The 25,421-nt window shown below is 40.3% G+C and overlaps 1 protein-coding gene and 1 long non-coding RNA gene across 2 annotated transcripts; both read left to right on the top strand.

Annotated features, from left to right (window-relative positions):
* The first annotated feature begins 1,091 nt into the window (after positions 1 to 1,091).
* LOC119481398 lies at positions 1,092 to 23,290 on the top strand. The gene is made up of 3 exons (XR_005205176.1): positions 1,092 to 1,326; positions 7,121 to 7,126; positions 23,280 to 23,290. It is a non-coding gene; the product is annotated as an uncharacterized LOC119481398 (long non-coding RNA).
* On the top strand, positions 2,280 to 22,592 carry kcnj10a (potassium inwardly rectifying channel subfamily J member 10a). The gene is made up of 6 exons (XM_037758200.1): positions 2,280 to 2,987; positions 12,753 to 13,145; positions 14,082 to 14,293; positions 14,582 to 14,713; positions 15,558 to 15,735; positions 21,473 to 22,592. The coding sequence occupies exons 2-6, from the start codon at positions 12,761 to 12,763 to the stop codon at positions 21,880 to 21,882; spliced, it is 1,317 nt and encodes a 438-aa protein (XP_037614128.1). The 5' UTR covers positions 2,280 to 2,987; positions 12,753 to 12,760; the 3' UTR covers positions 21,883 to 22,592.
* Positions 23,291 to 25,421: the final 2,131 nt, after the last annotated feature.

Genomic DNA, 25,421 nt, shown 5'->3' with positions numbered 1-25,421 from the left:
AATCGTGATTAATTGCAAATTAGTTGCACAGTTTTTTCAGTTTAAAATGTACCTTAAAGGGAGATTTGTCAATTATTAAATACTCTTATCAACATGGGAGTGGACAAATATGCTGCTTTTTGCAAATGTGTGTATATATGTATTATTGGAGACCAATTAACAACACAAAACAATAAAAAATATTGTCCAGAAACCCTCACAGGTACTGCATTAAGCATAAAAAAATATGCTCAAATCATAACATGGCAAACTGCAGCACAACAGGCAACAACAGCTATCAGTGTGTCAGTGTGCTGACTTGACTATGACTTGCCCCAAACTGCATGTGATTATCATAAAGTGGGCATGTCTGTAAAGGGGAGACTCGTGGGTACCCATAGAACCCATTTTCATTCACATATCTTGAGGTCAGAGGTCAAGGGACCCCTTTGAAAATGGCCATGGCAGCTTTTCCTTGCAAAAATTTTGCGCAAGTTTGGAGGAGTAACCTATCCCCACTCCTGGCACCACAGAACTTAATACTCAGAATAAAAAAAAAAACGCACATCCAATGTTTGCATTGCAGGTGCACCAGAGTGCATCTTAAAAATGTAGAAATTCCTGCCCTCCACTCTTGCTGTCAACATTAAGATTTAATCTTAACACTCGATCTTCCCTGAAACTCCTTTAGGATTTCTATAAAAACCAGTGGTGTCTTTAGTCCCTTTACTTAAAGTAAAAGTACTACTACCACTGTGTAAAAATACTCTGTTACGAGTAAAAGTACAGAATTATTATCAGCAAAATGTATTCCAAGTCAAAAGTAAAACAGTTCATCAGGAGCAGAAGCACATTTCAGAGTGTTATATAATTATATATATCATATCATTGGACTGTTAATATTGATGAAGTGGAGCTGATTTTCCACTACTTTGTATACAGTTGGGTAGTTTAAAGGTACAGTGTGTAACATGAACATTGGTGTGGGCCTCTAGGGGGATCTATTGGCACAAATGTAATATAATATTAATAAGTTTCTCTTTTCTTTTTTGTGTATGTACCTGAAAATAAGAATCATTATGTTTTCGTTGCTTTAGAATGAGCCTTTTATATCTACATACGGAGCGGGTCCTCTTCACGGAGCCCGCCGCCATGTTTCTACAGTAGCCCAGAATGGACAAACCAAACACTGGCTCTAGGTAGGGCCATTCACGTTCTCATGTTTTTGCGTTGGCCACCGTTGTTCGCTTACATGCTTGGCACACGGGAGAGGTTTCAGTTGGTTGGTTGCAATCTGCAACCTCACAGCTAAATGCCGCCAAATCTTACACACTGCACCTTTAATCTGTAAAAATGCATCATATTGTATTTGTTGATCTAACAAAAATGTTGATTTGCAGAATAACTAGAGCTGTAAAACAAACGTTTTGTTCAATATTTCCCTCTGAAATGTAAGTAGAGAATACAAGTAAGAACCTATAGGTACAGTACTTAAATAAACCTAAATGTACATTACGTTACCACTTTTTTCTTTAAACTGCACTATAACTTTTATTATTATATTTTATTCCTGTTTATATTATATTTTAGCTTGTTTTTATTTAAAGAGAGTTAGGAACCCACAGTTTGCTCTTTAGCGGACTGTTTAGGTCACCGATTTTATCTTCTATCTTTTATAAGAAGGCGGAGTTCACTCTGGACAGGTCGCCAGACTATCACAGAGCTGACACATAGAGACAGACAACCATTCACGCTCACATTCACACCTACGGGACATTTAGAATCAACAATTAACCTAACCTGCATGTCTTTGGACTGTAGGAAGAAACCTGAACACCCGGAGCAAACCCACGCTAACACGGGGAGAACATGCAAACTCCACACAGAAGGGGCCCCAAGCCGGGTTTGAAAAGATTATTATTATTATTATTCGTTACAGGACATTCAACCATAGGGCCAGTGTTTCGCTATAATGCTTGTTACTTTGGCGAATTGATTCGTCGTGGTCATCCCATGCTGTCCATTCACAGCAGGGCCCATGTGTCCTCGCCTTTACACCACCGGGTCCCCCCGTCCTTGCAGGCGGACATGGCACGGCCTCACAGAGATGCACCGACATTACTCATTCACTGCACACTCGCTGGCTGGCCAACGCAATACTTCAAGGAGCCAAGCGCACAAGAAAAGAGCCCTGTTTTTTCCCCCCCCTCCGTCTTTGATTTGTAAATACCTCCGTTTGCAGTGCAACAACTTCCCGGCTTGTATCTTATGACCATCAAACATTTACATGAGAAAGTTGACAAAGGCTGAAACAGCGGAGGAGGCCTCGCAACAAAGAGGCCCATTTATAGAGTACAGTCGTGGAGAGACACGGAGAGGGAGGGTAGGAGGAGAAGCTGGGAGGAGAGTTGAATTAATGAATTAAAAATGTCGTGAAACAGCGGCTGTGTGAATACTTTTGGGTTTATATAGAGAGGCGTGCAGGGGGGTCCTGGAGGAGTGGACAGCGCAGGCTTCTTTAACTTCTCTCTGTCCGGACACACAGGGCTCCCTCTCAGCTTCACGTGCAGGAAGAAGGGCAAAACTGTGCTCATCTGATTACATAATGACCCAGTAACTGTGAGCCAGAACCGGTACGACCAGTACCAGTGTGCTGGGAGACACCGACTGACCGCTGGTTAATCCTCACCCCTTTTCTGATTTCATGCTTTTTTTTCCTTTCTTTTTTTTTGTTAAATATATAGGATGACCACGACGTAGAGGGACCGCGGAAGAAAACAAACAATGTGATGTCAAAGTGAGAGGTGATGTAAGACATGGTTGAGCTGTCAACAAGTGCGCGTCGTTCAAAACCGTGAACTTTCTTTTCTTTTTGTCAATCTTTTTTTTTCCCCCCTCCAAGACAGATTGAGTTGTCTGGCTTTTTCACATGTCTGCTGGACAGTGAAATTAATTAAATCTTCAAGTTTCAAAGCTGTGGTCCGAGTGAACTTCTGAACAACAGAAAGGTAAGAGGCACAAAAATTAGTCGGTCAGCCTTATTTTTTGTCGCTAATTCTTCCTTTTCTTATCAAGACATGTACACACAACAAATGTACACAACTAAAAGTACTTAAAGTGTGTCTGTCTTAGTGGACTTTTAAAGATTTATCTTATCTTTTATTTAGTTTTTTTTGTTATTTTCCTGTGATATTCCTCTAACATCACTTGTTTTTGGCTGTGATATTTTTCTCGAGTCCTTATCTTATTGATAGTTCTACTATAAGTGTTAATCATAATCAGAGGAAACATGCTGTTGAACTGTTTAAGGTTAACATTCAAACAGGTGCTCAGTCTCGCTGCCTCTACTGTGTTGTGTTTACAGCGCGGAGGGATATTAGTAGTGACAATAGAGACGCTTCCACTGTCAAATCTGGACCACTAAGTCTGACTGCTACACTGAACTATATGGGTCTATATTATTACATTGGTAGCATTAATGGCCTTATTGATAACATTTTATGTCGACGAATAATAATAAATAAATAAATAAATAAAATAATAATACATCCACAGAGCTTTTAGAAAGGTGCCGAATAAATGTATTTAAAGAAGCTTTTCCATAAAATAATATCATAATTGTGAATTAATTATGGCTGTAAATCGATTAAAATATTTAATCGCGATTAATAGCATGATTGTCTATGATTAATTAAGATTAATCACACATTTTTGATCTGTTCAATACGCACCTTAAAGGGAGATTTGTCAAGTCTTTAATACTCTTATCAACATGGGAGTGGACAAATATGCTGCTTTATGCAAATGTGTGTACATATTTATTATTGGAAATCAATTACCAACACAAAACAATAAAAAATATTGTCCAGAAACCCTCACAGGTACTGCATTTAGCATAAAAAATATGCTCAAATCATAACATGACAAACTGCAGCCCAAACAGGCAACAACAGCTGTCAGTGTGTCAGTGTGCTGACTTGACTATGACTTGCCCCAAACTGCATGTGATTATCATAAAGTGGGCATGTCTGTAAAGAGGAGACTCGTGGGTACCCATAGAACCCATTTACATTCACATATCTTGAGGTCAGAGGTCAAGGGACCACATTGAAAATGGCCATGCCAGTTTTTCCTCGCCAAAATTGAGTATACGTTTGGAGCATTATTTAACCTCCTTTGCGATAAACTAGTATGACATGGTTGGTACCAATGGATTCCTTAGGTTTCCTAGTTTCATATGATACCAGTATCTTCACTCTAGCTTTAAAACTGACGTTTAACTGGTGTTAAAAGGAATTTAGGTTATTATCACGTTAACTTTGACAGCCCTATAAAAAATACACCCCCAGAGCTTTAGAAAGATGCCGAATAATAGTATCTAAAGTAGATTTTCCTTAAAAAAGTATTAGAATTGAGAATTAATCATTTAAAAAAGTGTACTGGGTGCGAATTCAGCGTTAAATGAAACGCTTAGCTAAAGTTTCCACATCCTGCACCTGTTCTGCATGGATACCCATGATTAATAAATATAGTTTTCATAACAGTTGACTGTAAATATTTAGATGCAAAAGAGATTAAAAGTTAGGTGTCGAAGTTAATGAGATAATAATGCGTTAATGCAAATGTGTTTTAACGCCACTAATATCTAATTAACACAGTCGTTCTTTCGGAGGATGTAGCGGGATCAATTTTAAAGCTAGAGTGAATATACTGGTAATATGTGAAACTAAAAAACCTAAGGACTCCATTGGTACCAACCATGTCATACTAGCTTATCGCAAAGGAGGTTAAATAACGCTCCAAACGTATGCATGGCCATTTTCAAAGGGGTCCCTTGACCTCTGACTTCAAGATATATGAATGAAAATGGGTTCTATGGGTACCCACGAGTCTCCCCTTTACAGACATGCCCACTTTATGATAATCACATGCAGTTTGGGGCAAGTCATAGTCAAGTCAGCACACTGACACACTGACAGCTGTTGTTGCCTGTTGGGCTGCAGTTTGCCATGTTATGAATTGAGCATATGTTTTCATGCTAAATGCAGTACCTGTGAGGGTTTCTGGACAATATCTGTCATTGTTTTGTGTTGTTAATTGATTTCCAATAATAAATATATGCATACATTTGCATAAAGCAGCATATTTGCCACTTCCCATGTTGATAAGAGTATTAAATATTTGACAAATCTCCCTTTAAGGTACATTTTGAATAAGTACAATTAATTTGGCATTAATTGTGATTAAATATTTTAATCGATTGACAGCCCTAATTAAAACATATTTGGGCTTCTGCTGAACAATAGAAGTTGTAGCACATTACTCATAGTAGTGGAAAATATTAAAAGTCTTGTAGAAAACATCATGGAAAGAACAGGTGGGATGGTGTTTCCTTGGCTCGGAAACTTTCAGTCACAACACATTACCATTGAGGGATCCCCATCAGCACCACAGCAGTAGTAGTAGAGCAGTCAGATTTACAGCAGAGAGACGGACCGTTGGCTACTACAGACTGGGACGAAGATGGTAAAAGTCAGTCCTAAATCACAGCCCGGTGGCCGAGAGCTGCTCTCTGTTGTTTAACCTGGGTCAATGTCGTAACTTCTCAGCTACTAATTCCGGGCCGAGGAAGTGGTTTAGATTTAGATGGAGGGTTGGACAGACAGACACATTGAGACAAACGTCTGATCCACATGGCAACTGATTACATTTGCCTCCTGTTGTTAATTTAGACATGAAGGTAAATTAACATGGAATACTGACGATGTAGTGGCCAAAATACAAATTCAAGTTGAAGTTGCACCTGTATATACAGCTACTGTTCCTTTACATGAGCAAGTATATTTAGGGGGAAACTTGATTGCATTTTCCCCCCACGTATCAGATGGAATACAGGAGGAAGTGGAGGTATCAGTGTGCTTCAACCAAGGTGTGTGTCAGATGGTCAAACAGCATCTGAAACCATCTCCCCCTCAGCAGAAACAGTGTTTTTGGGACCACCAGGGGTCTTTAAGGAGCTTCCACAGGGTCCTTGTGTAAAAGTCAAAATGATGAAAAGGAAAGCATTTACATTGTATCCTAGAAGTAACCACAATTACCACCAAACAATTGATATCTATAAATATCTCTATAAATAAAAATGATATGTATGTTGGTAGTTGGTCAGGTTAGTTTTTTTAGTGCTTATAAGTCTTGTAAAGCTATGTAGTTCCAGATAAAGTGATTTTCAGGTTTTAGCTTAAATAAAAGGTCATCCAGTGTAAACTGTGACTCTCCAAATGTGGTTATTTTGAAGTGTTCATTTATGGGTCGTGAAAAGTCTCCTACCTCTTAAAATAAACTATTTAAAAACGCATTGGATCATCTGAAGAAGCATTGTTACAAAGCTAAAAAGAGGGCCATTTTTCTTAGCTTGTGAAAACTTGATGTTTTGGAGATACATGGTTTTCACAGGATAGGAATGTTGCATCAGTTTATGAAACCCCAGGCTTCTCTACACCTGACAGTTATGATATATGGTGTTTCTATAATGACCTTGACCATAGACTGTATATAAACGGAGGAAACTCTCGCTGTCTGATGACCTATCTAACCATTCAAGGTCAATGCCTAACCTTAACCATCTCGCAAGAGTTTCATAACTTGTGGATTACCTTCTAGACACAACCTAATTTTGTCTTTTAACTTCCTGTCTACACCGGAGGTTGGAATGTGTCGAATTGTGTAGTTTGACATCTGCTGTTTGTGATCAATATTATATAGGCTAGTTAGGTAACAAGTTGTATTTTCTTTCGTATTTATAAATCAGCTTCCGGACCAACAAAGCAAATATCTACTAGTTTTGTGATCATTTGCGGCAACTGCACATGATGTTAATAACTAATAACCTGCTTCGCCACGTCAAACATCCGTGTTCTTACCATAGAAGCATCAAACTAATTTATTGTTAAAACCAGTGGGCTACCTCTGGGTCTGAGAAGTGAAGCCAATGAGGAAGTACCTTAAACTTGCATTATTTCTAATAGCCAGCAGGGGGCGTCTCCTCTGGTTGCACAAAGAAGTCAGATTGTATAGAAGTCTATGAGAAAATGAGCCTACTTCTCTCTTGATTTATTACCTCAGTAAACATTGTAAACATGAGTTTATGGTCTCAATCACTAGTTTCAAGTCTTCTTCAGTACAGCATGATGTTCATTTAGTAAATTATGGTCCTATTTAGAGTCAAATAGACCGTAAAGCAGGGGATGCTTTAGGGTGTGGCTACCTTGTGATTGACAGGTTGCTACCACGGCATTGTCCGGTCTGGGAATTGTCCGTGTTTTCGTCTTAGAACTTTAACCCTTTCACAGTGTGTTTTCAGTTCGTGAAAGTTAAGTGTAACATTTTGGTCGCATAAAAATATCTTATTCAGCATTCGGTTATACTTAGCGCCACCCTCTCGTGTCACTTCTGGTTGCAAAAAACCCAAGATGGTGATGGCCAAATTGCCGAACTCGAAGCTTCAGAACTGTTGTCCACAAACAAATGGATGACGTCACGGTGACTACGTCCACTTCTTATATACAGTCTATGGCTGCAAAAAGCTACTTGAGCTATTTGTAAGCTAGTTAATGCTGTAACTTTGTGTCTTTTTTAATGCGATATCTGTGGTGAATGTGGCTTTGAGAAAGCTATAGTAAGCTGTGTGAACCAATCAGGACTGCGACTTATTACTTGTATACTATAATAACAACCGGAAAAGAAGAGACAAAACAGGAAATGGAACAAATGCAAAAAAAGGTACTGCTAAAGAAGACTTAACGAGACTGTCTGAAATCATTCACTGAATATATAAAGACACGTTGACACAACAGCGGCTCATTTGTATGGCGATGTGCGGCAGTTTGGCTCCAGTGGTTTTGTGGTTTTAATGTCTTGTGTTGGCTGAGTAGATGCCTTCTTGGCATGGCCTGTGTTGATGTTTCGACAGTCCTTTCAGTGCGGTGCAGAGGCTGCTGTGGCGTGGACAGTGGTCACAGCCATTCAGCTTGTGTTGTATTGAGTCTTTTCAGTGCAGTGTACTGGCTGCTAGGGGTTCTTTATGGCCGTGGACACTGGACAGGGGCACTGAGTGGAAGGGATTACTCTCTCCTCTGGAATACTAATGACCGTCTTTTGTCACCGATCTGTTTCCTCCACCTTCGCTCCACATACCCCTTTTTCCTCTCTCCTTCACCATCCATTTCCCTCCCTCTTCCTCTTTCACTCTCTTTGGTCACCCGATGCTCAATTCTCTCTCAATCCTCCCTTCAAAACCAATTATTCTCTCCCTTCTTCCCCCCCATCTCTGCCCCCTCACAATGTCAAGCACTGCATACTCACACATGATCAAACACACTCACACACACACACTTTAACCCTCCGTACCGCTCTCCTCTCCCCGTCTAACTTGCTCTCTCTTTCACTCACTCGCTCACCCAGTCGTATTTTTCAATGGTGGCTTTTGTCCCTTTCATCTCCTCGAAAACAAAGGATTCTTGTGCACACAGGACAGAGGGAAGGAGAGGGACGGAGAGAGGAAGAGATCCTAACCTTGAGTGTGGAAAAAGTCATTTTTACAAGAGAAGGAATCCATAACTATCGCTGTCAGCGAGATTGATACACTTCCCAAATTATTGTTTTGGCTCTACTAGTATCGATATAACTTGCTTGGTACATTTTATAAAACTAGTGACTGTAGATACTGATAAAAGATGAGGGGGGTGATATTCTGTATTTGTCTTATTATAAAATAACCTCAGTCAGGCTGTTATCATACACCATTTGTAGTAATATATGTAGGAAAAGTAATGCACTGTAATCCTTACATATCCCACAAAATCATTTTGTATGTAATCCATGTAATCGTGAACCAGGAAGTATAAAGACCGACAAACGCAGCGTAGGTCTGAGGTCGTACTAAAGTTATACCTCCCAAACCACGATCTTTTCGGACGTGGTTTTGTTGGCTAACCAAGTTGTTTCCTGTGAAGACGGAAGATTATTTTGAAAAGTCTGTATGCATGTAACGAGCGTTAATTGACACATGTTGCTGGACATTCCTAGGAAAAAGCACAAAAAATTAGGAATAACTTTTCGTAGGATACGTTGCCCATAAAAAGATCAAAACCAACAATGAATCAAACCTCCAAACAATTATTGTCAGTTTCACAGCCTCTCAAAAAAAAAAGCTGCACTTGTCAATATGTCAACGTGATCTCATCCCTACTCGTTATATTTAGCCGCTTGGGCAGAAGCCATCACCATAATGGCAGCCTTTTGCGTAGTATCTTGACGCTGAAGGTTTGCACATGTTGTGAAACGGTGGCGGTTAGGTTTAGGCAACAAAACCACCTAGTTAGAGTTACAAAAAACATCATGGTTTGGCTTAAAATAAGTACGCCTGTAACGTAACGTAATAAACAGACGTAGCGTCACGTGACATAATGGTGTCTATTAAAATCAGTCAACTTTGGTTTCACACGGCACATGAACATACAGCATGATGTTCATTTAGTAAATTATGGATCCCATTTAGAGTCAAATAGAAAGCAGGGTATGCTTTGGGGCGTGGCTACCTTGTGATTGACAGGTCGCTACCACGGCGTTGTCCGGTCAGGGAGTTGTCCGTGTTGTCGTCTTAGAACTTTAACCCTTTCACAGTGTGTTTACAGTTAATGAAACTTAATTGTAACATTTTTATTGCCTATAAATGTCTTATTCAGCATTTTGTTGCACTTAGCTCCACCCACTCGTGTCACTTCTGGTTGCAAAAAAACAAGATGGCGACGGCCAAAAACCAAGATGGGGACAGCCAAAATGCCAAACTCAAGGCTACAAAACCGTAGTCCACAAACCAATGGGTGACGTCGCGGTGACTACGTCCACTTCTTATATACAGTCCATGGAGGAGACCAAAACAGAGCTAAAAGGAGATTGAATATTGGATCATCAGGTGGCCAGAAACATGACTCGAAAGAAATGCTAATGTTGCTGTGTGTGTAAATAGGTAACAAGTTTGCCATAACAACTTTATAAGGTGATCATTGTTGTGTTTACACCCTGTTGTGGTTCCCCCAAGTGGCCAAAAAGATCAGTTAATAATACAGTACTTAACACATTTATGTGCTATTGCTCGTTGCTGCATTATTGTGAGTTAAGTCCTGGCAAACATTCCTTTGGACAATCAATGGTATTGTGTTCTAACTGTTCAAAAGGTCTATATGTCCAATACACGAGTGTGTGTGTTTACTGTATGTGTAGGCAGGAGCTACGCAGGGTTCAGAGTTCAGCTGGAGACGGACACGGCCAATCACATGGGCCTCCTCTTGACCCCGCCTCCCTCCCCTCTCTCCCCCTCCACAGCTTAGTATTCAGAGCACAGACATCAACACAGATCTCTATTCATTCACTCAGTGTGAGCTCCAGCATGGCGAGGGGAGAGAGAAGGGTCAGAAAGGACAGGAAAGGACAGAGCGTATCAGATCGTCGTGTTTCTTAGGCTTTTGTTTGTGTTGTTTTGTTTTTGGTCTTGTTGTATTCGCTCCGGAAAGCAGAGGCAGTTTGAGACAAAAGTCCCATTTAGTGAACAGTGAGAGAGAAAAAGGAAAGAAAAAAGAGGATGTGGAGAAATTGCAACCCAGATGAGGGTGAAACTGTTAAGTGTCTACAGGGGCGACACATAGAGTGACAATAAGTGTCCATGGCACCCGGGGGTGGGGGACTTCCCATTATATCTGACACTTTGAAACCCACAGACACTTATATCTGATCCATTCCATCACATTACACCACCATTGTCTGACAGACATTCACTTTAGCACTTGTTAAATGACAGCAAGCACTTAGCTTGAGTAATGAGTGATGTTGTAGTCATAAGGGGAATACAACTACATGAGTCATAACCAAGGTTTTCTACATTTTACATCAGTGCTATATAAGGCCACCTAAACCGAGACCAAGTCATGACCAAGACCAGGTTGTATTGAGACAAGACCAAGATTTTGAAGGGTTGAGACCAAGTCAAGACCAAGGCCAGACCAAGGACAGACCACTACAAGTCCCAGTACTGTTGTGTGTTTTTAGGTAGCCACATTAGATTACCGAATATTTGGCTGACATCTCCTAAATTTTAACAAGGAAAAACTGGCATGACCATTTTCAAAGGGGTCTCTTGACCTCTGACCTCAAGATATGTGAATGAAAATGGGTTCTATGGGTACCCACAAGTCTCCCCTTTACAGACATGCCCACTTTATGATAATCACATGCAGTTTGGGGCAAGTCATAGTCAAGTCAGCACACTGACACACTGACAGCTATTGTTGCCTGTTGGGCTGCAGTTTGCCATGTTATGATTTGAGCATATTTCTTAAGCTAAATGCAGTACCTGTGAGGGTTTCTTGTCATTGTTTTGTGTTGTCAATTGATTTCCAATAATAAATATGTACATACATTTGCATAAAGCTAGCATATTTGTCCACTCCCATGTTGATAAGAGTATTAAATACTTGACAAATCTCCCTTTAAGGATCATTTTGAACAGATAAAAATATATGCAATTAATGGACAATCATGCGATTAATCATGATTAATATATTTTAATCGATTGACAGCCTTACAAATAAACTCTTGAAATAAAATCCTGAGTCCTCTTTGTCCGAGACCGAGACAAGGCTGAGTAAAAATGCGATCGATTCTGAGACGAGACCGAGACCTTCAAAACGTGGTCTTGAGACCGCTCTCAAGACCAAGACTGATCTCGATTATTACAACACTGTTATATAAAGATTTTGGAACCTGACTGCAGGGATTTGCTTCCCTTTATTCACAAGAGAATCAGTGAGGTCGCCAATGATGTTGGGTGTTAAGAACAGTCAGCGTTCCAGTTCATCGTAAAGGTGTTGGAAGAGATTGAGATCAGGGCTCGGTGCAGTCCAGTTTTCCACACTAAACTGGGAAAACCATTTCATTATGACCCTTGCCTTGTGCTCATATCATTTTATATACTGTATGCGGTTTCCCTGAAGTGGAGCTAAGGGGCCAAGCCAAACCATGACAAACAGCCCCATACCAAAAATACACAAAAGTAAGCTTTTGTACAGTTCTCTACAGCTGACAACTTCTCAAAAGCTAGATCTGACTCTAATGCACATCTGCCTGTCACATCTGCTGCATAATTAAAGTCTCTATTCACGTAAAAACAGACCCATAAGTGAAGGGTTGTGTATAAAAACAGCTTTCAGCAAAATGGAAGAGGGTGGTTAAAGACTCTGTTTCTTAATGTTACTGGTGTCTCCTCATCTCGATTCAGTAGCAGTCTTGTGCAGCTCACACGTGAATGAGCCTGCACCATCACGCTTTTAATGTGAAAGAGCAGCTGTGCCTTCACACTGAAAGGAGGCTTTTATTTTGACAAGGCCAGCTGCCTCCATTGAAAGAAAACAGGGGGCTTAAATGGACCACCGTGGATAGCCACAACACTGTCCAGTTGAAAAATGTGCTTCTAATCCCCTTCTTCATCTTCTTCATCGTCATCCTCCCAAATGTTCCACTTTCTCATTCCCGTGGTTATCAAATGTTCTCTCTTTTTCTCCTTTCTCACACATCCTGCACCTTTTCATTTGGACTCACCTGCTGTTCTTGCTTCCCATACGACCTTTGCCCTTTTTTCCTCGCAGTCTTACCTCTCTGTCTTTTCATGTAAAGCCCCTTTACCCACCTTTCTTCTTCTCTCTGTCTCCAACCCCCTGTAGCGCCGACCATGACCTCAGCCACCCCCCCCTCCTCTGAAAGCTCCTCCCCTCAGAAAGTATGCCACTCCCAGACGCAGACCGACATCACCAAGCCCCTGCTGGGCTCCACAGCGGGGGCTGGAGGTGCTGGTGCTGGTGCAGCAGGAACAGGAAATGGAGGGCCCAACGCTCTACGAAGGAGGCGCCGCGTCCTCTCAAAAGACGGACGAAGCAACGTACGCATCGAGCACGTGAGCGGGCGAGGGGCGCTGTACCTCCGCGACCTCTGGACGACTTTCCTGGACATGCAATGGCGCTACAAGTTCTTCCTTTTCTCAGCCACATTCGCCGGGACCTGGTTCGTGTTCGGAGTGCTTTGGTACCTGGTGGCACTGGTGCATGGAGATCTATTGGGTAAGGAGGATGGTGGAGCTCTGTAGAGCAGAATAAGAGGAGAGAAGAAAGAAAATGACTTTAGGAAAATGTTTTTGCTGTGTTGAGCAAAGTCCAATTTTGGGTGCTGCACGCTGTGATGTGCGATGAGCGCAACTCAGACCATGTCATGTCACGAGCAGTCGCGAGCATATGGTCGCCAGCAGCTCTCTTCCACCAAGAAACAACATTTGGTGTCCCTCTATTGTCGTCCTGGTGGAAACAGTCGGGCTTATACACGCTGTACAGTGCCAGAAACTGATTGAGATAATGAAAAGGAAAAAAAAAAGGTGTGCAAGTATCTTTGGGCGATATGTAAAAATTTTCCAGCCAGCCACCGTCAGCCCACCAAGCGGTGACTGTCGGTATTTTCGTGCAGGTATGAGTATGCGATCAGGTTGCACATACAGTTTTTGGTCTAGTTGTCAAATATGATTTATGAATTGACGTTGCTTTTCAGCACCAGTCGGACAGCAACCACTAAATACGTCCACTGCCCTGCTTTGCGAAAGACTCATCGGAAATCAGTGCAACAAGAACGTGCATAATATGGCCCAACTGTAACTGCCAGTTCTTGTTCGTGCACGCTTTGAGTCACGCTTTACAGGTTAATTATTTAGAGTCAAATTCACGAGGACGACAAAATCGCCCTCCCCTTAATCAAGTGACAGCCCTAAAATCTCGCTTATTGTCCCTGTAACCACATACGTCTGAAATAAGAAAGTATTTATCCATGTACTCTGGCTTTCTGTAAAAAAAAAAGGAGTTAACAATGAAGAAAGACACATACGGTTTTACATTGCAGAAAGGGCATGAGAAGGATCCGGCAGGACACTGAGAGAGGGAACAAAATGTTCCTTGATAATTTGTTTACACCCCCCAAACCCAAGATCCTCTGTTCATCCTGCCTTCCTCCAGAGTTTGACCCCCCCTCCAACCATACTCCATGTGTAATGGAGGTGAAGACCCTGACGGGAGCCTTCCTCTTCTCTCTGGAGTCTCAGACCACAATTGGCTACGGTTTCCGGTGCATCACCGAGGAGTGTCCCGCTGCCATTATCCTGCTCATCTTTCAGCTGGTCATCACCATGGTGATGGAGATTTTCATCACCGGCACTTTCCTTGCAAAGGTAGTCAGATGTAGTTTTTAGTTTGAAGTTTATTTCACCCAAAACATCTGATATGTTCTTCCTTTAAAGTGTTTTTAAAGCAGTGTTATCTCCTATATACTGTATGTCCCTGTAATTTCACTCACATATCTTACCATATGTCTGGTTATCAGCAGAGAAAGAGGAAATCAGGATCCCTGTAGATGATTACTGAAGATTATATGTGAAGAGTTTACAGTACGTAGTAACATGAATCATTATGTATCCATTTTGATCAACCATGACATGTTTTCTATGTTTTTCTTGTAGGTCGCTCGTCCTAAGAAGAGAGGCGAGACGGTGAAGTTTAGTCAACATGCTGTCGTATCCAATCATGAGGGTCGGCCCTGCCTCATGATCCGAGTGGCAAACATGCGCAAAAGCCTGCTGCTGGGATGCCAGGTATTACAAGTTGCTTTTGGGTATTATTCATTTGAAGTTTTGTGCCTCTCATCAGAAGTAATTACAACCCGAAATGCCAACTGTTTTTGATGCACCGGATGTCTATGGAGGACGGAACCTGCCAAAGATAAATCAATAAATAAATAAATGATTTGATAAATAAATAAATAAACATGTCGTTAAATGTTGTAAAAATAATATTACAAATAAATGTAGGAATTAATTAATTGATAAAATGTGACATAAATTGATATTTCTGTTTTAATTTGCTTCTTTATTTGTTAATCTTTGTATTAATTCCTTTATTTATTTACTCTTCTGTTTAATTTTCCCTTTCATTTATTTTTATTCATTCATTCATTTTATTTTTAAATGTATTTATTTATGCATTTATTTATTAATTTATGCATTAATTTCTAATTCATTTTATATTTATTTTTAAATATATATTTTGTTGTTTATTTATTTATTTATGCACAATTTTCCCTTTGCATTTCACCCCTTACTTATTTGTCCGTCTTGTATCTCTGTTTATGCTTTTTGAAGAGCTGTATTATTGTATTCAATACAATCCCATGATGGATATGAACCCCCTGACCCTGACACACAGTTTTTCCTGGAAGCCCAGGAAGTGGAGCAAAATAACAGAAAAGAACCACAAGCTCTTTAAATTTTAGTGCTTGCTTAACAGTAATAATCTGAAATGTAGTTAAAGACACATTCAGTGACTGAGCATGTCAAGGATGCATCGATATTGTCTGTTGCAGGTTTTAAACCTGGGGCCTTTTTGGTAACAGGATGCCTTCTGCAGCCTTACATTTACTGACTCCATCTTGGCTCCCAGGTGACGGGGAAGCTGCTCAAGACGTCCCTGACGAAGGAGGGCGAGACGGTGCGGCTGGACCAGCGCAACGTGCCTTTCCAGGTGGACACGTCCAGCGACAGCCCCTTCCTCATTATCCCGCTGACTTTCTACCACATCATTGACGACAACAGCCCCCTCAGGGCCTGGGCAGCAAAAGGTAGGCCATGGCTCTAACGTCAAGAAGAAACACTACTTTTGTCTCTTGAGAATATGTACTGTACATTCAGTGTGTATGTGTACTGTATGTAGGTGTATTGGTATTTACGGTCATGTGCTGCGTGCTTGGCTGCCTCTAGCTGTCCAGAGTTGGGCTGGTTTGGCACTGGAGGAGAGGGTTTCTTTGGCTGGAATGTGTGCGAGAGAGATCGGCAGAGACACCCCTCATTAGAGCACAATGCTGTACAGTCTGGGGTGCTGACACGAAGCCCGCACGGATCCACTTACAGCAGACCTCTCAGCACCAGTGCTGACGAACTCTGATCGCTCACACTCATTTACTGGAGACGGCTTAACTTCCTTGGCCTCACTTGACACACTTGATTTTTTTATTATGTTACTATGAGTTTCCTTATGTCCTCTAATTACTGCACCTTTATGCTCTGCACATAAACTTTCATTTCTGCATGTTTTCTTTTAGTCATCATTACTTCCCCTTCAGCAGTTATTTTAATGTAGCCATATTTAAAGGATTATATTACAGCATACAGTACTACAGTAATCCGAACAGTGTCTACTGTAACAGTAGACAGTTTTTGTTGCCAGGTCCCCAGTGTTGCTTCATCTGGGTTGTTTCCTTGTTACATTAATCCAGTAAGTGGAGCTTAAAAGTGCCTATAACATAAAACAAGTAAAGTCATAAAGCATAATGCTAATATGTTATTATTTTGGGACAATATGATGCTGCTTTTTTACTGAACTATTTGATCAGTATATATTGCAGACCGCTGTTTGTAGTTGCTGGTAGTTAAACTACATTCATATTTTCGTAGTGATTCAAGTAGTTAAAGCTGCAGTAGGTGGGATCGGAGCAAATATGATTAAAAAAAGTTATTTTTATAAAACAATCACTATATCCTGACAGTAGAGCATGAGATAGCTAATCTGAAAAATCATGTTCCTCTGTGTCCTCCGGTGTCCTTCGGTGCTCCTAATGACATCTGCAAGATTTCACAGACCGGAGGAAAACAACCAATCAGAGCCGAGCTGGAGCCTTTCCATCTCTGAGCAGCTGTCAATGTCTCGCGAACTCTGATCACACGGTCAAACTAGGCAGCACTGATCAAATATGATTCAATATTCTGATACTGTATTATCTATTTCTCTCCTCAAATGTTTTCAGAAACATCTTATAGTGTACTGTTTAGCTGTAAAAGGAGAAAGTTTGCTCCGGCTGGTGCTTGGTATTTCCTCAACTGATCTCAACATGGCAGCCATGTTGAGATCAGTTGCTGCCCATCGTTGTAGTGGAACTCACTAAACACTTTTAAGCCAACAATATCCGGGACCAGCTGTTTATTCATATTATAATAAATACAGTTATTTATGAAAATAAAAATCTTAATTTTTGTCTTAAAACCATTGTGATGTCTGATGTGTGTTGCGGTTTAATGGACATTTTAAAAAAAGTCTGCAGTTCAAAGACATACTTTCATGATGATACTCATCACTGAGCATGCTTCTGTGCTAAACAGAGTGTTAGAGCTCCCTGAAAAGCTTGCTTTATGTTCACAACATGTACTGACTTTAAGGGGTCTACTGCAGGGAACTGCTCTTGTAAACTGGCTTCCAGTGCGACAGTGTGTGAATCTTGTTGGCATTATGTGATTATGAGTCATTGAATGAGGAGAGCAGGACACTGTGGAGATGGTCTATAGGAGAGGCGTCATGTCCATCCAAACCACTGAGCTGGAATATCAGAACATTCCTCTTAGCCAGGTCTATACACTGACTGTACCACACAAGGCTGATGGTGAAGTGTGTGTACAGTGCACACTGTGGGAAACAACATCGATGACTCATTCAATGACTTTTTATTTCCTGTAGAGCTGAGAGATCACAACACTCTGCTGTGGCTGGTGACAAAAACAATAAACCATGTTGGTTAAGAAAGGTGCATACGCTGGAACAGGATGTCAGATATAAAAGCTTTGTCTCGGCTGTGCAAGGCACCCTTTAGCACCAATATGAGGCGCACCGGGCTTTCCGGTAACCACAATGTAAACCGCGGCAACAGTAAACACTCAGAGAATCAGAAATACTTTGTTGATATTAATTGGGGCGTTACAGTTATTGTTATATAAAAATAAAGAAATGTAAGAAAATAGAAATAAAGGAGTATGTAACTTGTAAATTATGTACATAATGCTACAATATATAACACAATATATGTAGAGACATATAAGTAAATACTAAAAATAAGAATAAGAAATGAGAATATAAGAAATATGTACAAATATGTGCATTAAAGACATACAATATATAACATATAACCATAGTGCAAATAATTAAATTGTTGAGAAGTGAGATCTATGAAGTGTGTGAAATATAAATGCAAAAATGGTATGAATTGAATAAGGATATTTATTCTATTTCTTTATTAATGACAGAGAACTGCCCAGTTGAATTGTTGCATGATTTATTGTACAGTTAAGTCAGTATTGTATATAGCAGCTGGCGGGGGAAATAAGTCCAGTGCGCCGGGAGTGTGGTGACGTAGTATAAAGATCGAAAAGACACACAATTGTGGATGGGTCCAACAAACACAGGGCTTCCATCCAGGAGACCGCTGTTTGTGTCCCGTGTTCACAACGTTCAGTTTCATTTTCACTGTACAAACGTAATAGTTTTAAACCCAACCATGTAGTTTTTTCCTAAACCTAACTAAGTGGTTTTGTTGCCTAAACCTAACGTGACGCCAAGGGGCGTGACAAAGCGGCAGTACGTGACGAGTTGGGATGAGAACGTGTTGGCTGGAACACTAAATGTAACATCAGGGCTGGCTTTTGGTGCCCTAGGTGGGTTAGTGTTCAACCCCTCAGAACCCTAACCCTAGCCCCATAAACCACAACACACATCAGACATCACAATTTTTTTTTAAGACAAAAATTAAAACTTTTATTTTCATAAATAACTGTATTTAATATAATGTAAATAAACAATTAGTCCCTAATATTGTTGGCTTAAAAGTGTTAGGTCAGTTTCACTACAACAAGAGTTACAGGGGTTAAAAGTGTATTTCTTTCTTACTTTATTTATTTCTTCATTTGTTACCTCAATGCAGAAAATGAGAAAGGGGCACCCACCGGCATTTATCTTTTTTTTTTTTTTTTTTTTATTTGTTAAAATTCATTTTTCTTTAGAGGGCGACCAGCGCCCCCCAGATGGTGGCGCCCTAGGCGACCGCCTATATGGCCTATGTCTTACGCCGGCCCTGTGTAACATCGGTATGCTAACATGCTCACAATAACAAAGCTTACTTGCTGATGTTAAGGCAGGCAGGTATAATGTTTACTATTTTTAACATTTGCTAGTTTTCACAAAACACAAAGCAAAGTGTTTTGCAGGTATATGATCACAGTACTGGATGCATTTTGATTTTGACCTAATATTGGCGTTACATAAAAAGTAAGAGGATCACCAAAGTTATTACAGTTCATTCTGAAGGGGACCATGGATGTCTGAACCAACCCATGCAGCAGTAGCATCCCTATTATGCTGCTAAGATTGCTCCATAAATGCAGATGGACTGCCCACAACAGGCCAATAAAGAGAATCCCTCAACCAAGTTTCTCGCAGTGAATACAAGCGGTTGCGAAACCTGGTGTTTTTTCCCTGGTGGGAGCGATACTGGGTCTGGGTTAGGGTAAGGACTGTTTAGACAGATGACAGAGTCTGCATTCTGAGTGAGGCCTGTTGATGCAGGTGTGTGCTCGCTTGAGCGCATATGTCTTCCAGTGTGTCCTTTGTGCTTTGGGTTTGTGTGTCCATGAATGAGAAGTATATTCTGCTTTTAAAATATGAATGAAATGAAACATTTATGATTGGAGTGTTTCCAACAGGCGGTTTTGCTTTGTGTGTGTGTGTGTGTGTTGAAATATCAGGAATAAGCTCTGTATATATGTGTGTGTGTGAGGTCCGGTCAAGTGTTTTGGGAATCACGCAGTAAGTGGGGAGTTTTTCTGTTTTGGAAATTTCCGGGTGTGCTTGTGTGTGTGCATGTTCGTGTGTCTTTTCTTCGCCACATACAGTACATGACTGTTTTTGTACAGAATGAATGAATCTGTGAACTATAGGTTTGCATTCTTTTAAATCAACCTTAAAAATACAATGCATCACCTCATTGACAATGACATGAGTCAACTAACAGCCAAATCATGTTCGCCCAAATTGCTGCTACTTAAAGGGATAGTTCTGGTGTTTTGAAGTGGGGTTGTATGAGGTACTTCATAGTCAGTGTATTACCTACAGTAGATGACGGTCGTCACGGCCCCAGTTTGGAGAAACAGACAGGAATTACCGCACGGAAGCAATGTACTGCTGTGGACGGGGGCAGCAGCAAAAAAGTATTTTAGCCACCTAAAAGAAATCAATATCAGTTTAAGTGTACGCTATACTTTGAATATTTCGCCGCTTTATCTTGCCGTCAGACAGCCCTTTCTGACAGGGAACTGAAGCCGTCGTATCCATCTATGCTCTCGCCAAAGCCACCAGACTCCATTGAAAAAAACTGTAATTTTACCTCGTAGAACACAAGGGTTGCTGGTCTACCGCTGCCTCAGTTGGTTAGTTTGTTTGTGCTATTATGTGATCTTAGTGAATCCGAACTAACCAAAATCACATAATAACACAAACTAACTAACAAATCAAGGCAGCGGTAGACCAACAGCTCCCGTGTTCTGCGAGGTCAAATTACAGAGTCTGGTGGCTTTGGCAAGAATGTAGATAACGGTTTCAGGTCCCCATCGGAAACATAGACTATATAGCTGTCTCACAGCAACGTAAACTGGCGAATATATTCTAAATATAGCGTACACTTCAACAGATTTTTTTAAGTGGGCCTTTCTTTTAGGTGATTAAAATACGTTTTGCTGTTGCCCCCGTCCACAGCAGTACATTGCTTTGCTTCCGTCCTGTCTGCTTCTCCAAACTGGGCGCGTGGCAGCCATCATCTACTCTAAGTAATACACTGACTATATAAGTATCTCATACAACCCCACTTCAAAACACCCAAACTATCCCTTTAATATTGCTGCTTTCCACATATGACAATGGCTTAAGTAACTGAAACTGTACATCCCCGGTCTTTTCAGTTCCCCTCAGCTCTAAGGAGCGTGTCAAGCTTATTTTAGCTCATTGTTATGGTTTACTGCACCGCAACTGTGTTCTCATCAACCCCGTTTCCAGCTGCATCAGCCAGATGTTTTCACCGGAAAAGCTCTAATAAACCCACTGTGCTCTCTCTGCCCGGCGCCAAACGTCAGACAGGCAAATTAAAGACTAACTGGTGAACTTAGTGGAGAATGTAGCAGCTACAGAACAGGATTTAGGAGTTAGTAGAGACCAAAACAAACTAATGTGACATGTTTGCCATAACTTCTTTATAAGTTCATAATTCAGTATGCCATATTGTGTTTACTGCTTGTTATGCTGCTCCCCAAGAGGTAAAAAATTAGGCTTTGAATTCCTCTTTTGTGAAGTGATTTTTGTCTCCTGTGATGGATTATCAATTCTCAAGCAGGTTTCCTGTCTCTGTAATTTGTTTTTAAAACTTTACTGTATAAAAGTTATAATGGGAAACCAATTCCAGCCTGGAAAGGAGGAAACTAATACCAAAAATTTGGAAAATGGTAGTGTTTTAGTTTGTTGTTTAACCTCAGGTCTGCTCCGTCCTTCAGGTGGCGGCTGGACAGACCCGGACCTGGCTGACTTTGAGCTGCTGGTGATCATGAGCGCCACGGTTGAGCCGACCTCCGCTACCTGTCAGGTCCGAACATCCTACCTTCCTGATGAGATCCTCTGGGGCTACGAGTTCCCCCCCGTCGTCTCCCTATCCCCCTCTGGGAAATACGTGGCCGATTTTGCCTTCTTTGACAAAGTGGCCAAAACCAAAACCCCACCCCTCTTCAAGCAGGCCCTGCCACCGAGCCCGCCATCGCAGGCATCCCGTTACCACGGCGGCAAGGAGGCTGGGACGGACCCGGAGAAGGTGCGACTGGAGGAGAACTACAGGGGGGAGGAGAAGGGGCGAGAAAGAGGCCGCATCAGAGATAGCAGCCCACTGAGTGTGCGCATTAGTAATGTGTGATCAAAGAGAGAGACAGGTGTCGGAAGTGGTAACGGAAAGTCGAAGTGAAACTGAGATAAGGTAAAGCTGCTCACAAAAAAATCTCCCCACACTCCGCCTACGCATATGAGAAGAGATACTGAAGATATCTGTGTCTTCAACCACCTTCAAATGGAACAAATCCAACATGTATAAAATGTACAGCACAACATCAAGTCATCCACAGAGGCCTTTTCTACACCTATATTCATTTTCTTTTTTGGAAAGGACTTGATTTACTGTAACTGGAGGATACATCAGAACGGCAATACATCATCCAGAGTAGGCTTGCATGACCACGCCCCCTTTTGGGGGAAAACAAATCTGGTAACAGCGTAAAGAGAAGAAGTTGAAACATGTCTCCAAAGTTCTACTTTAAACAAATGTAATATCGAAGAGTTGCTGTGTAGCTGGTTGCACCAATAATCCCCTGTCCTAAAAAAGATATAATAGAGGGTTTTTAAAACACTTTGAGATGTCGGGAGACTAGAAAAGCGCTATATAAATGCAAGTCCATTTACCAAGTCTATTTAACTTAATCTCAGCCCATATATCAAACAGTTAAGAGGTTGGTTATTTACAGACAAAATTTAGCCTAACGGGATTCAATCAAATATGTATAGAGGTCTGGATAAGCAATATCCATCCACTGCGTTGGACGGGGGAAGACTGCGATCAACCTTAATTTATTAAGGTATCTCAAACGCTCAGGTTCAGGCAAGATTGCAAAATAATTATTAGACATGTGTCGAAAAAAAATGAAGGTTTGTATAACAAGAGATGAATGCATTAGAATTGATCAAAATTACAATCCAAATATATGTCAAATTGCATTGAAGTCTATGGGATCTTCAGTTTTCTTTCCCCCAAAAGGGGGCGTGGCCTTGACTTTTTGCGAATTACCCGTATGTGCCGGTCTGATGTATACTCAAACACTGTAAAAAATCTTTCATCGTATGAGGTCATTTCTGTCTATAATTTCGCCCTAGTGTTGTAGGAATAACTCAATCTGATTCCAATAGAAATCATCATATTTCAAAATTTTTCTCCTAAAATAGTACATATATATAAAATAAGAACTCAACTATAGACGAATTGACTTGATAAGATGATTTTTTTTTCAGTGTTTGGTATGGTTGTTAATCACTGAATCACAGTACTGTTTATTTTTATTATTTTTTTTAAATTAACATACCTGCAAAAGGTGGCGGAAATACTGGAACCATATTATTTTTTTAACGAAAGATTTTAAAGGAATGTATCATATTTTATGTACCCAATAGTTTCTAACAACATTGTTGCACCTGAAAATATTGTGCTCTTTGAATGTCTTTTTCTTGTTTATTGGGGGTAAATATGTTTAGTAATATTACTAAAAGCACTTTAACTTGAAAGAAAAGTGGCATTTCACATAACTGAACTAACTCTGATACTTAATGCACTGTAATAAATGATTAAATCTTGTGGTTATGTTTGGGGTTTGTGAGTGTGCATCGATATGCTTGAAAATGGGTCATTTTGTGAGCGTTTATATGAACCTTTTTGTGAACGGTCTTAAATGTCATGTACAGTATGTGTGTGTGTGTGTTAATGTGCCTCTGTACAGTGTATAAAATATTTTTTCCTACATTCTTCATATCTTTATGTCCTGACATTTGATACACAACTCTGCATTTTCTGTAAAGTACAGGACGCCCATCTTTTTACTGCTGTCATTTTTTCTATACATTGGTTATGAAAGTGTTTTGTGGATTCTGCCAATGTGTGTCTAATCAACTGCATTTTTGTATTAGATAATTATTTGGATAAAAATGTAATTTTTCTCTTTTTACTCTACATGGAAATGGCGACAGACGCATCAAAATTAAATCAAATTATAGTACATGTTCAAGGGGACTAGTTAACTTATTGGTGAGCAAAAAAATATGTTTTAATTAAAGGAACAGTGTGTAACATTTCGGTGGATCTATTAGCAGAAATGGAATTTTATATTCATAAATATGTTTTCATTAGTGTATAATCACCTGAAACTAAGAATCGTGTTCTCGTTAGCTTATAATGAGCCGTGAAACTGCGGTAACGTGAGCCGCAGAGTGCAAAACCGTGGTACCGCCAGACGCCGTCTGACTTCCGTTGCTCCTAAAGTAGTGTAATTATGGTAAGGATGGCCTCTGAGCGAGGTGAACGCCGTTACCGCGGTTTTGCACTCGGCGGCTCACGTCGTGGAAAGGGAGGAGTGAGGTAAGGGATACTCAGTTGGTTGCAAACTGCAACCACACTACTAGATGTCGCCAAATCCTACACACTGTACCTTTAAAGGAATGATACATCAAAAAGACAGTTTGCGAGGAACTTTTTCTACTCTTATTATAGTTTTTGTTTGAATGGCCAACAAAGCATGTTATTAAAAATAAGTAATATATAATATACATGATGATCTGTTTTAAATTTTGAGATCAAGTGCCACTTTTCAATTGAAATCCTCTGCTGCTCCAGACAAGCCCGATGAAAAGAATATTCAAAATAACTGAAAATATTTCAGTATCAGTGCCTGGTGAGAGGTTGTGCTTGTTTATACTGTAAAGCCCGTATACTGTATATGGATCACTCACATTGGTCTAACTTTTTAAGTAAGCACTTTTTAAGTGGCTGTTTTAATAAATGTATTATTTACAACATGTCTACAGTATATGTGTGTGCATGAAAGCTGAACCAAATGATTCCTGTTTGAATTGCCTCCATATGTTACATTATGAAAGTTAAAAGTCACAAAACATCACTGACATGTTTTTCACTATCATCTCATCACTTTACATATTGATGGTAACTTATGAATTATGATTTCATTTTACGAAGTTTTCAATTGCATTAAATGCACTTTAATAGGCTAGTGTTATAGACTACAAATATTTGTATCACAGGGATGAATTGTAACAGGGATAATTCTGTTGTGAAAGAGCCGTATTGGCGTGCGAAAGTTAATGGTTACAGGATTAATTTAACTTTGAATTCTGTATATGCTTTCATTGTGTAGAAATAATGCATTCAAGTAATTTAATTCCAAATGAAGTAAACTAAAACAACTAAGAGATGCATTCAAGTAATTTAGTTTTAAATAAATGTCCTACGTAAATAGGACTCAAATAAATAATAATAACTCAGTTCTAAATAAACATCAGAGGGGAATATTTCATGTTATTAAAATAAAAAACACAGATGACACCTTTAGTTTCAACTCTCCGTTCTGATTGGTCCTTATCGCTGTCAGTTAGTGACAGCTGCTGTGATTGGCTGAGGTGAGGAAGAGAAGCATGGAGGGCGGGGCTTAGCGAGAGGGCTGCTAATTAGGTGTATTACAAGCATTAGCTAGCAGTAGTAGCTTGTGTAACTGGGCAGAAGAAGAAACGAAATGCAGTTAAAAAAAACACGAGCAGCAGGTTAACACTTTTCCCTACCTAACTTCAGTTAATAAGGCTGTGCAGAAGTGAAGGAGTCAAGTGTGAGCTTGGACCCCACGTTGT

Source organism: Sebastes umbrosus, chromosome 22, assembly GCF_015220745.1.
Source record: "Sebastes umbrosus isolate fSebUmb1 chromosome 22, fSebUmb1.pri, whole genome shotgun sequence".
NCBI lineage: Eukaryota > Metazoa > Chordata > Actinopteri > Perciformes > Sebastidae > Sebastes > Sebastes umbrosus.
Note: the sequence above shows the minus strand (reverse complement) of the source record. Positions and strands in the feature narration are given on the sequence as shown.